Source organism: Carassius carassius, chromosome 48 (genome assembly GCF_963082965.1).
Source record: "Carassius carassius chromosome 48, fCarCar2.1, whole genome shotgun sequence".
NCBI lineage: Eukaryota > Metazoa > Chordata > Actinopteri > Cypriniformes > Cyprinidae > Carassius > Carassius carassius.
In genome coordinates, this window is record NC_081802.1 from 9,117,142 (window position 1) to 9,132,438 (window position 15,297).

The 15,297-nt window shown below is 33.8% G+C and overlaps 1 protein-coding gene across 2 annotated transcripts; it reads left to right on the forward strand.

Moving 5' to 3' along the window:
- The first annotated feature begins 253 nt into the window (after nt 1-253).
- Nucleotides 254-14,501, forward strand: LOC132131224 (myocyte-specific enhancer factor 2B-like). Of its 2 annotated transcripts, none has more exons than XM_059543238.1 (10): nt 254-387; nt 1,459-1,729; nt 6,189-6,279; nt 6,946-7,149; nt 8,045-8,167; nt 8,238-8,418; nt 12,254-12,399; nt 13,510-13,606; nt 13,739-13,841; nt 14,020-14,501. In XM_059543238.1, the coding sequence occupies exons 3-10, from the start codon at nt 6,226-6,228 to the stop codon at nt 14,348-14,350; spliced, it is 1,239 nt and encodes a 412-aa protein (XP_059399221.1). In that variant the 5' UTR covers nt 254-387; nt 1,459-1,729; nt 6,189-6,225; the 3' UTR covers nt 14,351-14,501. The 2 variants fall into 2 exon arrangements, with proteins under 2 accessions (XP_059399221.1, XP_059399219.1); XM_059543236.1 differs by having other exon boundaries at nt 255-387; nt 12,254-12,417.
- Nucleotides 14,502-15,297: the final 796 nt, after the last annotated feature.

The window sequence follows — 15,297 nt, forward strand, 5'->3', positions numbered from 1 at the left end:
TCAACAAATTGAAACACACATTTTGAACATGTCTTTAAAGTGCTTAGTTTTCACTTTTGGAAATGTATGCAAGTGCATATTTAATTACAAAACTCATTTATATGCAACATTTATGAAAACTTGATATACAAAACAGTTGTTTTAATGTACTGTGATAAATCAAGTGGGGCGATATCTGTTAGTTAAAAGTTACATTTTTACCTTTTTCACCTCTGGCCTTATAACTAGTGTTTATGTTTGTTTTTTCCAGACTGGAGGGAATCTGAACACACTGAGCTTCCTGCAGGAGGGATGCCGAGGGACTTTCAGGTGCATGACACAAAGTTGCCGATTCTTGCATCAGATGACATGCAGATTAAACTCTCGGAGGGGAACTAAAGCCACTGTGTGAGTGAGAGATATTGTTAACCCCTTTACACCTTATGAAGTAGATTTCTCTTGTGCATCTCATTGTCACTTTTTATGGGAAGTAGTCTGTGAGTTCATAAGTCTCTGCTAAAGATAAATGACAAAAATGGAAACCAGCTAAAGTGGCCTCTGTTGAGATGAATGAAGTTCTGTGCCGTGTATGAAATTGTGAATGTATTATTAGTTTTATAGTCATTTGAATACATATTTTGAGGTGGTAAAAAATAATAATGATAGTGATAGTGAATAAAAATATATATTTAGAATTTTATGCATTTTGTTCATGCAAATCTGTAATAAAGAAATGTAATTTTCTTGATGAACTGTAATGAAATGTACACACATGTTGCTATATATGTAAACAGTTTATATTTGTTTATTTATTTATTTATTTCCCCTTGAAATAGGAGGAAAGTTTACAGGCCAGAAATTAGGGGTCTGTATACTCCAGTGGATAAGATTTATAAGAGTAATATAGGCTACAAGTTTCATTACCTTTTTTTTTTATGTTATTATTAAGTTTTGTAAAGACTCTAGCTTTGGACCTTAAATGCTGAAACTCCTGCCAGCACATAAAAAATATTATATGTTAGTATATTGTAGTTAAACAAAATAATACATTTTTTTAAATAATAAATTATCCTAACTAATGAATTAATAAATGCCTCTTTAGCTCAGAATATTAAGGCTTTTTCAGTTGGGTTTCTTCATTTTATCCTGGATTAATATTATCATGGCTCTGTTGCGTAATTAATTTTAATTGCCGACTCAAATAGTTTAATAGCTCTATCACGGTAATTTTCTGCGTTTAATGTGCTTAACATAAAAAGAACAATGTTCTTAGTGTTTCTGTTTTCGCTTTTTCACTTCAACTAGCCTATACATCATTAAACTATAAACCGCTAAATATTGAAATGTGTATTTAAAGTATCTAAGGAGATTTTTTTCAGTGAATGACAGATCTTTAAAATAATGGCGTCTTTTGCAGCCAATAAAACTCGAGACAGGCGGGTGCTAAACGCTAAAGTGAATGATTGGCGTCTCTTGCAGCCAATGGGAGCGTCTCAGGGGCGTGGCATTTTCTGCCTGGTGCTGGTGTTGTAGGAACAGCTGGAGTTGATTGGCGTCGTTTTCAGCCAATGGAAACGCCGAGGGGGCGTGGTGTTCCTCGAGTGATGCTGCTACAGAATGAACAGCTGGAGATGCGCTGCTGTCAAAAGCGCCCGACGATCATCAGGTGATGTGAACTCAGCCAACTCGTCCATCCAGCTGATTCATCTTCTTTTGAAGACTCAACCGATTGGTTATTTGTCAAAACCAGGTAAGATCTTTTTTTTTTAGTAGTATAAAACTGTTTAAGTTTATAGCTATAAAGTATATTTAAATTAAATGACACATGGTCAGTGTAGCCATAACAAGTTAAGTAAATTAATATTAAAATCAATTATGATGTGATTTGGGCAGTGTTTAGTCTTACATGACTGACCATGGTGTGTGTGTTTGTGTGTGTGTGTATATATATAAATACTATATTATATATAGATGTACTATATATATATATATATATATATATATATATATATATTATATCTACATCTATAACATCTATATCTACATCTATATATAAGTACTATATATATATATATATATATATATATATATATATATATATATATAGTACATCTATATATAATATAGTATTACTTAATTATAATGTAAAATCAAAGTATTTGGATATATAAAAATATACATAAATACATGCATAATACATGCATACAATAAAATATAAATGGGTATTGGCAAAAAATCATAGTTCTACATATAGTATAAATATAATATATAATATAATTAATATATTTTTGCTTTACACACACACACACACACACACACATATATATATATATATATAAACACATCAAATAAATAAAATATACATATAATGGGTATCGCACAATAATATCATAGCTCTATCTACATATTAAAATAATAATGCATTAATTCTAATAATATATTAAGAATTGCAGTGATAATAGTATTAATTATTTTGCAACTTTTAAATACAAATTATATATATTACAAATGAAGAAACAAAATATATATATTACAAAGTAATGTAGTAGTTATGTTATGTAGTAAAAATGTAATAGTTTGATAAATATATACAATTCAAATTTGAAGCATAGAAGATTAGGCCTTTCGTTCATTCACTAGTTGTAATCAAGCCACCATCAATGTGTTACCTTGAGAACATGAGAAATTAATGCAGAACACATTTTTTATTACACAATGTGTTGTTAACGCTATTTGTCTCAGCGGATTTACAGGTTTAGTGCAGATATACAGTTTCCTTGTTATTTCAAAATGATTAAACCAGAAATTATATTTATTAAGTCTGCAAATTCTTTATTAATAATTTATTGTCCAATCCACTTATATTGCAGTGTAAATGTCTTTTTTTTTTTTCTGTAATATACGCACTCCCTGGAAATCAATCCCAGCTTTGCAGTTGCATGTTTTGCCACTTAAAAAGTTTACAGAGGTCAACTAAAAGGTGAAATCCACCACAAAACACATATCTGTAATCTAACAGACATTCTTACACCGGCATGTAAATATAAGCCACCGGGGACCATGTTGCATTTTGCTAAATACAGAAACCATGAGTATTGAAATGTATCTACTGATGTGCATTTACTGCACTATAAACAAACAGTAATGTTGTGCCTTATCATTTCGAAAGCATATGCTTTTGTGTTTTGAGATTCTTAGACCATTTGGTCTTGTTATTTGGTATGCAAATACAAATCTTACTTGCTATTTTTGGTGCACACAGGTTTCTCATCCCCCCAAAACACGCACATACCAACCTTTAGCTTCAGCCACCAACAGCTGAACTGTCTGTACGCTACAGGTGCCAGTTGCATATGGTTTTGAAACAGTTTGGACATCTATTACCAAATAATTATTTGCTCTAGTGTTCTGGAGCTCATTTATTTTCACCCCCTGCCAAACAGCTTTGACTGGTCTTGACAAAGGTGTTTGTTGTTGGAACTCTGATGGTTTTGCCCCCATGAGGGACCCAGCAATTAGTCCTCTCCGGCCCCAGAGCAAGTGCTGCGTACCATTGCCACTGTTTGTGTGTATTCTTTTCCACTGTCTGGCCTCTGGGAAAATCTCACAGGAAGCTGAATGTACACCAAAGGCAGACAGGATCCAGAGGGGCAATAGTTGCGTTATTTTTGCTCTTTTTTTTTTTTTTTGCTGCATGCATTAGCTAATGATGAATGTATTAAGTTGAGCAGCATAATTAATGAACATTTTATCACTGTTTAATTGTGTGCAAGCTATTTATATTTGTTAAATAAATTTGTTAAATAATTAATTTTTGCATAAATGTAAAAATAGTAAAAATATATATAAATATTAATTGTACACACACGTTTTAATATTATAAAATATATTTTATATATGTTATTTTTTATATATGTTTTTTGCATTCAGAATTCATATGTATTCATACGGTCTGAGTAATAACTGCCGTCATTTGTGTTTTCATATAAGTGTGAAGGTCCAACCTAACCGTCAGTGGGGCATAAGCATTATTATTATTTATTATATTATTATTATTATTATAAATATTATTATACGAATTCGTGAGCAATTCACCCAAACTTAAAATAGCTTCAAATTGCCATAAGAGTGTGTTTTTTTTCTGCTTGTGGAAAAACTGGGTCTTTCATTTGCTCGCTAGTTGTAATCAATGTGTTACCAAAGAGATCACATAAAATCGTCAAAACGTAAAATTGTTATGAATTGTTGAATATGTTGGACTGGACATTTCTGTCTGTGGCTGTGTCTACTATAGTAACAAAAATCAGTTTGTTGATTATTCTTAAAGTTAAAGGTCAAAACAACAACAAACTACTGTAACGATGCTTATAGTTGCGCTGGTTTGCGAGCAAAAGCCTTCACAAATTTGAGGAACTTTAAACTTAGCCCGGCACATTGTTTGGTGATAGCAATCTTGTCACAAATGCTTCTCACTTCCTCACATTACATTTATATCTCATGATCAACTGCCCAACAGTGATGCAGACCACCTGTCAAAGCCTTTTAGGTGTGTGTGTGTGCAGAGAATAACATACTGGTATTCTCTTTATATGGTTATAATGGCACAAAACAAGGATTCCTCCACTTGTCTGTCTCTGTGCCAAGGGGTGGGTGTGAGGGCAATGGGCAAACATGGATCGTGGGAACAATATCACTCTCTCTGTAAACCACTGGCTTTGAGATTTTAAAAATAGATGAGGTTACACATGCCTAATATGAGAGAGAGAGAAAAAAAGCATAGCTGAAGTCCCGGGCCTTTTACATTAGTCGTTAGCTGCTATGCTAACAGCAGGGGTCGATCTGAAAGACATTTCCCAATGGGATTGATAGCTTATACATTAGCAAAGCTACATTTATGATTGTATTTCATTAATTTATACCCCTGTGTGAAGTTGTAAAGTCAAATGAAGCAACAATCTTAGCGTACATACTAGAGGTCTTGATTTTTTTGCTTTGTCAAATGTATTTCCTATTGAAAAAAAAAAAAAACAGCATATGCTGGCTAAGTATGTTTTGAAGCATGACTGCTGGTTTAAGCTGGTTCTTAGTTGGTCATGAGCTGGTTTAAGCTGGTCATGGTCCTAAGCTTGTCCTAAATAGGAGTTAGTTGCTTAGGACCAGTGCATGACCAGCTTAAACCAGCTCAAAAGAGCTAAGGACCATCTTGAACCAGCAGCCATGCTTCAAAACATACCTAGCATATGCCGTTTTTTTCTTCAGGGTTGTGGTTCTAATCAACATCAAATGAGTGTCATTCTTGTTTAGAAACATGAGTATATTTTCTACTTCGGGTTTTTTGCTTTTTATGTGAGGTGCTAGAATCTCAATGTAGTTAATTAAATGCAGCTAACAGCTTAGCAGGTTCTAGCTACAATACTGTAACTTACAAAACTGGCAATTTAGCTTTAAAAATAGTCATTCTAGTGTGACTTCACTATCAAATGTGCATGAAAATAGCAAAGCAGATGTGCTGAGTGGAGAATTTTCTATTTTATTTGAAAACAGTCTAAAACAAAGTGTTAGCTTTAGCAACTAGCATTTGACCAGACTCTTTCTACAGTAGATCTGTGAAATGCATCCCTCCTGTTCTCCAACTGGTTTAAACCTTTTATATTCCAATGACTGATGACCCTCAACCTGGAAAATTTACATAACAGGACCCCCCAAATCAACATTTTATGTCCATTTGGCTCATGGGAGAACAGGGGGTGGATAGGAACTTTCCCTTCATCGTATCACACTATTATTTTAGTGCGGTTGTAACGCTAATGCTAACTTTACTCTACCTTTAAATGGAGATGACATATTTTTAACCCATGCCCTGTGGGTATGTTCATGTTTGTGTTGGGATAACCCAGACTGTGGGGGTGTTAGCCTGTGCGCCCGGGCTAACTTTACTCCTAGCTGACCCTCTGGAGGGTATGAGTACACAAACGACTGTAATTCATGGTTGGGAAGTTGGTATTGACTGAACACATCACCCATCATGAGTGGTTCTCACTATATTTACAAAAGCAATGCATATACTGATGTTACTGCAGATAAATGAGTGGCAATGAATTGTGAACTGTTGTGCACATAGATTTATGTCGCTACCAATTATATTGTAAGTTTTATATTATATTATATTATTTTTTTAAATGTCATTTATTGTATCATTTAGGGAACAGCTCATTTAGGGAAAACCCGCTCCGAACACAAAACATCATGGGGCGGAAGAAAATACAGATCTCTCGGATTCTTGACCAGCGAAATAGACAGGTTTGCACTTGTTTCATTTCATATGCTGTTTAAATTCAATATGCAATGACATCAGAACATTTTCTGTTTCTATAATATGAATTTATGTTTGCGTGTGTGAAACTGAATATTCGGTAGTAAATAATGTAGTGCAAGTTGTCATCCTGTTTTATTACCAGTGATTATTATTTACATTTTTTTTTTTTATTCCACCCACAAAGAAAAGTTGTCTTGGACACAATTTTTTTATTAAAAAGAAAAAAAATATTACGATTTTTTTTTTCTAGTTGTACCCAACATTTTTGCATAATAAAACCATAAATAATGTTTCTATTCATTTTCATTTCATGTTGTAGGTTAATCGATATATCCAAATTTATTTAACAAAAAATATCTTTCTTCTCAGACCATTAGGACTAAATTATGTAATGTTTTCACACCTTCGCAATTCTTACAAAGAAATCAATGGTAGATGGTAGCTTTTGCTCTACATCAGAATGTGATATTTTAATCCAGTGCTAAAGATCTTGAGGTGTGAAGCATGGGCTTTGGTATGAGGCAAAGAAGACATATGTCCAAAAAAAGACTCCAAAAGAAAACAGCGTGAGATCTCAAACCATAATAGCTTTGTAGCATCTATCAGAAGTTTCCGTAACAATAGTCCTGTGGTTTGTTCTCTTTTTCAAGGTGACATTTACCAAGCGCAAATTTGGTCTGATGAAAAAGGCCTATGAGCTGAGCGTGTTGTGTGACTGCGAGATCGCTCTCATCATCTTCAACAGCACTAATCGTCTTTTCCAGTACGCCAGCACCGATATGGACAAAGTCCTGTTAAAGTACACTGAATACAGTGAACCTCACGAGAGCCGTACAAACACTGACATACTGGAGGTACATGCCAAATCTCTCCCTATTGAAATGTGCTCATTATTAGTATATCACCAAATCAGATGAGCTTTTACTGTGCTTGATATAATTGAAACATAACTAAACAAAGTCCCACAACTAGTTTGTGATTGCAAATGAACCAGATGTTTTGCTCTGAACATCATGTAGATATGCCTGTATATTTGGAAGTATAGGACAAAAAAATATATATATATAATACATACTAACATTTAAACATTTTGGATCAGTAAGACTTTGTTTGAAATAAATAGTTTTCCAATAAATTGACCAAAAGTGACACTAAAGACATTTAAAATGCCACTTTCTATTAATCAAAGAGTCCTAAAGAATTTAGCACAATTAAAAAAAAATATATATATATATTAAGCAGCACAACTGTTTTCAACATTGATAATAAAAAAAAATTTAAATGTTTCTTGAGCAGCAAATCAGCATAATAGAATAATTTCTGAAAGATCATGGGACACTGAAGACTGGAGTAATGATGCTGAAAAATAATTTTTGCAGCACAGGAATAAATTACATTTTAAAATATATTAACATATAAAACACTTATTTAAAATAATAATAATAATAATATTTCACAATATTAATCTTTTTACTGTATTTTTGAGCCAATAAATGCAGCCCTTTGTGAACATACTGTAAAGGACCTCTTTCTCTCGTTCTCTCTTTATATATATTTTTCTGATTAGAAATAATTTGTTTCATTAGAGTATCATATCATATTGAGCTGTAGTGCTCAAATGAGAGATGAAGGTTCAGATTCAGCCAAAGTCGTGTCCTGGTCCAATTTCCTCTCCTTCACCCCAATTTCATACCATTCTTTCTTTTCTTTTCTTTTCTTTCCCATCTTCTTTCTCTCTGAGCGCTCCAGACTTTGAGAAGGAAAGGACTGGGGTTGGATAGTTCAGAGCTTGATCAGGAAGACAGTGTGACCCCGGGAACAGAGAAATATCACGATGGCATGGACCTCTCCATCACTCGCCAGCGCTATTATGTAAGTAGACTCAAAAATGAACCACACACGTTTATGTGACACAAAAGTAATGCTGTGAATCCAATTACAGGCTCCTTCACTCCTGTCTTCAGAAGTGATGGCTGCAAGTACCGAAAATGGCTACAGCAGCTCCTCCAATCCAAACCTAGGTTCCCATCGTACTCCGTCCTACAAACCTTTGTGTAACAGGCTGGGCTCAGCTGGTTCTGTCAGCTCCAACTCCCATCCAGCTCTCATGGGACCGCATGCAGGTAAGATCCACATTGTTTAAAAAGTCAAAATATTTGCAAACATGACTAGACTTATCCTTCAATGTTAAAAAAGGCTATAGTTAGTTGGCTATAGTTGATATTCGTCCCCATTGAAGAATTTTATGGCTTATCAGTGCGAATGTGAATAGCAACATGAAAACTTTAACAATAAAGAAAGACGGATATCCGAAAAATATTTCTTATGAGCAAGTAAATAGCTTATACGCTGTTGTTGTTTTGACTCATTGAAATCAGTTTTGTTTTGATTACATTAAAAGTTTGGCAACTCAAAGCAGACATACTGTACGTCTGCAAGTTTGTAGACAGCAGATGCTTTCCAGATCAAGAAAGTCATCTTTCTTGATCTGGAAAGCCTCTGCTGTCTACAAACATCTGACAGACATCTTGAAGATGTCAATTTTACATATATTCTAAATCATAAACATCTTAAAGACTTCTAATAGACGTATATTTGACATCTAAAAGGAAACATCCTCTAGATATATTGCAGATGAGCAAGCACTCTAAAAAATACATCTTGCAGATGTAATCCAGACATAGATGTCTCCAAGATGAACGTGTGCTATCAGGGTAATAACGATTGATATTCAGTATATTTTTAGTGTAAAAACTGGCATGGGCATTTGTCATTTGAATGTGCAAGGCTTCCGGTGTCATTCTATTCCAGTTATTTATATCTTTACAAAACAGCGGGTTCTGCTGCTTGATATAGCAATGTATTTAGAATTTAATGCATTGTGGTAATTGTAAACAAACTAGGATGTAGCTCAAAGTTTTACCATTTACTGCATATTGTTATTCTTTTAGTCATTTACTAATGAATCAGAAAATAGACAGAAAATCACAGAAAATCGCTTCAGAATTGCAAAATAAGATGGCAAAACTATTTATAGGCAAGTGGAACTGGTTTAGAAATTAAACATTATATTCTCAACCTAGTCAATGCACAGCAGATAAGATGCTATGCAAATTATATTGATTCATGATTCATTATTATAGGTACTGTCGCTTTCCTTTTTTGCCTGCCAAGTATTTCAGTTTGCGTTTAGTTGTTGTGGCTTCAAACTAATTCCACTGTGAATAAAATATGGAAGGCAGATGGGGCCAAAAGTCTTTTAATGGAATGTGTGAAATTTGACCCTGTCTACATGCACTGTTCGTCCACGTTAAAGCCCAATTATGGCCGTGTTAAGGCATCAGTTTTTGTCTGTATTTCTTTAGTATTTGTAAAGACAAACAATTTTACTATGTTTAGAAAACAAATTTGAGCATATCTCTCAACATGCACATTCTGGATGTGTTTGAACATGTAATAATTTTAAAGTAGATTTACCATAAGGAAATATAGTGTGTGAGGTTTGCATACAGTACATGCAGTTAACTATTACAACATCTTCCATGAATAAACATGAATGATGTTTGTGAAAGTATATATACCAGTGTACCCACGCATTACATAAGTAAAGAGAGTTTCAAACACAGCAATTTCATTGGCTGCTGTGTATGATGTCATGCTAATGTGGACAAACAGTGCATTTTGACGCGGTCAGATTTTATGCGTTCGGTTCAAAGAATTTTGACCCTGTCCACCTTCCATATAGCAAACGCCTGACCTACTTGCTTTTATTTACTGATATGACATAAATCCGCACAGACTAATGAAGAAAGTATGTCGTTTCCTGGGAAATCCTTCTCTAGAATATTAATAATAATTATAGGCCATAGTGATTTGGGGGTAAGCCAAAAACATGTACTTTATGATGTAGTTGCTCATTATTAAATTTTGTCAACTGTGTACAAATACTGTACTTAACTACGAAAATGCTGTATATGCACCACACAAACTTTTTTTATGTTGCACAAGTGTTTTGTGGAGATCAACCACTAAAACTGTTTACCGTATTGTACTTATTATAGTCATTATCAGATGGGGTTACACAGAAAGGCAATGGGGAACGCTCCCCGAGTAGAGTATTTTAGTATTTGCGCACAGGAAGGTCTCATATGTGAAACAGCCCACCCTCTCAACCACGCACACTTACAAACACACATATGAAACCGTAGCTGAAGACAGAGCTGTGGTTTCTGAGCAGAATGTCACACCTGCTGGACTTTTTGAAGCTGTGTCTCTTTATCTCCATATTACTATTAGTAGTGCTATATGGGATTATTCTATTCAACGCGACCTGTGCTCAGAATCCAGTGCTATAAAAGCAAGCTAAAGAGCCACATGCATCAGAATGCAGCTAATGATTGTGAGAGTGGTCTTGAAAAGGAATAGAAATAGTTTAATATAGTTGTAGACGTCCAGGTTTTTTGATGTGTGAGGATGTTGTGTCAATGATTTCTGCTTTTATATCCCAGGGCTTGATTTTTAAAAATGTATATTTACATAATTTATTTTTCTTGGTCAAATAATTTTTTTTTTAAACAATGCTTTCATTTATTTTGTGTACTTTTCAAACATGTTTCTATTTATTTATTTATAAAATATGTATTTATTTATTAACGTACATTAAAACATTTATTGATTCAGAAAAAAAATACATTCTGCAATGAAAAATATTATTATATTTTAAAAACTATGATAAACCAGATGAAGAGTGACTAAACAATTCATCTCAATATTTTTTTTTCAAAAGCGTATTTGAGAACTTGACATGAAATTTGAGTTGTGATGACAAATGAGATGCTATTTAATTATTATTTAATTTATGAATTATTTATTATTTATATGAATATATATTTATTTATAGCTATTATTTATTGATACAAAATATTATTCAATTTTTGAAATTGTTAAATTTTAGTTTGGATAAAGAGTGAAATAATTAATAAAAAATCTTTAGTTAAACTTTTTTTTAATGCCTGTCAATCAGTTGTGAAAATACTGTTCATAAAAAAATGTTTAAAAAAATTCTCAGACAAATGTCAAGAATTTTTTTTTATAACCATGATTTCATTTAATTTGTGTACTTTTAAAACACATTTCTATTTATTTATTTATAAAGTATTTATTTCTTTATTTATTAATATACATTAAAACATTTATTTATTCAGAAAAAAATACATTCTGCAATGAAAAGTATTATTATATTTTAAAAACTATGATAAACCAGATGAAGAGTGACTAAACAATTCATCTCAAACTTTTTTTTTTCCAAAAGCGTATTTGAGAACTTGACATGAAATTTTTGTTGTAATGAAAAATGAGATAATATTTATTTATTATTTAATTTAAGAATTGTTTATTATTTATATGAATATATATTTATTTATAGCTATTATTTATTGATAAAAAATATTATTACATTTTTTAAATAAAAATTTCTTAGTTTGGATAAAGAGTGAAATAATTAATACTTTTTTTGAGTTAAACTATTTTTAATGCCTGTCTATCAGTTGCAAAAATACTGTTTATTAAAAAAAAATATGTGTTTTTATATAAGTTATTTTTAAAAAATATTATGTGTGAAGAAACAAGAAAATTAAGGAAAATTTCACTTGACAAGCTTTTTTTCCCATTTCCAACTAACCTGTAATTTCATGAAATTATGCAGAATGTTATAAATGTCATTTAATTGTGTGCATTAAGGATTCATAAAATGCTTCCTTTTAAAAGTAGCCTTGTCAAGACATTCAGAGTTCGCATTTATCAGCAAAATGTTCCATACAGGTGTCAAGCCTAGATAGTGAATAAACACTGTCTGAGAAGGAAAACTTCTCCTTTCAGTGAGCAACAGAGAGTGTGGGAGAGAGAAACTGAAACCATTTCAACCACATCTTGTTTTTCACTTCCCATATGACTGTGAAGGTCTGGGCTATTCGATGTTCTCCCATGGCAACCTGAGCAGGGCTTTGGAGATGAAGACTCCGCCCCCTCTGAATATGACCAGTGATGGACGACGTATTGATGCTCACAGCGGACTGTGTGGGACCCGCAGCAGTTTGGCCAATGCTGTGAGAGAGTCTACAAAAGTACTCACTTATACACTGAAATGTCTGTTTTGTCACAATTTCTCATTTTAAAGGCAGGGTAGGTAAAAAAATGTATAAAAAACGTATGTTTAAACTTTATTTATATATCAATACATAATTAAAATGTAAGTACTCTGAAAAAGAAAGTATAAAAATCGAGTGACTGTAGACCTCTCACGACTGTTTTAAAGACAGCTCATTATTTCCATTCACTCCACCCCCTCCCTTCTGGGCTCCTATAGATTATTTATCGTCTCTACTACGGCTCGCTAAGTAATGTTATGTTAGCTATATTACGCAGCTACGTGTGCTAATGACACATGCTTCATGAAAAAATAAACAAAAAAATATGTATGATCAAAATACAAAAAGAAAGATTTACCTGTCCAGCAGAAATAAAGCCATCAAGGAGTCACTTTTCAGCCCTTTTTCACTTTTCAGAGTTCCCTCAGTTCTCGCCATCGCTGGAAAGCCACGCCGATATTAACTCGCGTTTTATTTCTTTGTTTATCCAAATACTTTTTGTTCATTGCCTTTTCTTGTACTGTTACTGTCTTCCTTTTTTTGCCTGGTTTGCCTTCACTAACTGCATAGGCTGGTACTGTGAATTTTGCTTGCTGTTTCTCTGCCATTGTTTTGGTATTCCTAGGATCCGTGCCTCTTGAATTCCTCAAATCAAACGTGCGTACGCAAGTGGGCAGGTCATGTGTGGCAAAACGGTGGTTGCCATGGTTGCGAGAGAGTGACAGTCGCCTAAGCTAATCCTATGTTTCCCGAAATGGAAATAATGAGCTGTGTTTAATACAGATTAAACAGTCTAGAGTCACTCGATTTTTATACTCTTTTTATCAGAGTACTTACATTTTAATTATGCATTGATATATATAGAAAGTTTAAACAAATTTGGAAGAAAGTTGTTTATACATTTATTACCTACCCTGCCTTTAATTCTATAGATATCTCATAACGTAATATTGTATTCATTTATATTGGCATATAAATATAATATAATATAACATTATGATATTGATATGTATGATATTAATATTTTTGTGGTTATTTCAGTTTTCTTTTCCTTTGGTCCCCATCTAGAGAGCCCTCTATCAGAGTATGAATGCTGGGGGCCACATGATGGCGATGGGGAAGACAGGCTTACTGGGACACAGTCTGGGCAGCTACGGGGCCTCAGGTGGGGGCCCAGTCTTTATTTAGAGCACTTTCTTTTAGAAAACCTGCCATGCGACAGTATGCATGTTACACATTTGGAGTATTGTTCTAAAAAACCCTAAAAGGAAGCGCTAACATTCCGTTTCTGTTTTAGAATACAGCCACCCCAGTTACACTGTGGGATTTCAGCGCAGTTCTATGAATACATGGCAACATTTGTCTCATCAGGACGCCCACCAGTCCATGATTAACCCCGGGTCAGACATTTTTTAATTACCATACATATATTAATCATACAATAAAGACTATTTATTATGTTATATTATATTATGTATTTATTTATGAATGATTTACTAATTATTTTTGTTTATAATTATTTATAACTATTTCCGACACTCAAATGTCTGCACATCATGTTCACGTCACTGTCCACAGGATGGCATCAGGAGGAATATGCTCATACTCGTCCCAGTGCTCCTCCCCTTCCTCGCCACCACACCCCTCCCTGAGCATCAAATCAGAGCGCACCTCTCCTGAGCGCATGCTCTCGGCCACGCCCCCCAGCCATCACATGCTGCAGCACTCACCGATGGAAGAGCCCAAAGTTACCAGCTGCCCTCCGTCAGAGGAATACACAGCTATGGAGAGGGACGAGATACAGAAAAGCAGTTACTCCGGCCAGCATGGCCCAAACAGAGAGTCCGGAGAGGGGAAAAGCCACCAACCTCTGAAGCAACCTGATGGCAGTAATGGATGGATAAGATAATTACCACAACCGGTTCTTTAAATGTCTTGAAGGAATAGTTCACCCCAAAATTTAAATTTGCTAAAAATTGACTCAACCTCAGACAATCCGATGTCTAGATGAGTTTGTTTCTACATCAGATTTGGAGAAATGGATGCTCTGCAGTGAATGGGTGCCGGGGATAAAACGGGGATAAAAACATCACAATAATCGTGGTAATTCACACCAATCCAGTCCATCAATTAAAATCTTGTGAAATGAAGAGCTGCTTGCTTTAAAAAAATAAAATAAAAAATAAAACAATGCTTCTTGCCAAAATATGAATCTATAATACACTGTTGTCCTCTCTCGTCAGAATCCACCGACATGTATGTTTACAACTGCTTTAGACTGTTTTCACTTGTAAACTGTGCTTGATCCGTGCACATTTCTCTCCTGATTCGGATAAGACAATGGTGGAGAATGCAATATTATGGTTCTCGTATTTTAGTTAGAAGCAATGGTTTGAAATGAAAAACTTCTTGATGTTTATTTGTTATTAGAAATATGCAGCTTTTCACTTCACAAGATATTAATTGATAGACTGGAGAAGTGTTGCTTGAGGATCACTGTGATGTTTTTATCAGCTGTTTGGACTCTCATTCTGACGGCACCCATTCACTGCAGAGGATCCATTGTTGAGCAAGTGATGTAATGCTACATTACTACAAATCTGTTCTGATGAAGCGAGGCCGGAGGGTCAGCAAATTTTCAGCTCATTTTGATTTAAATTGTATTCCTTGAAATTGTTTGGATTTTTATTTTATTTTTATTTATTTTTTTGAGATGGCATCTGTTTTTTGTTTTTTGTTTTTTTTTTCCGAAAAGAAACATGCATCATATTTCTCATTCATGTTAAATTCCTCAAGCTTAAAAATGCATAAACACAAATCCAAAGTTTTTATTAATCAGTTGTAGTATTTTATTAA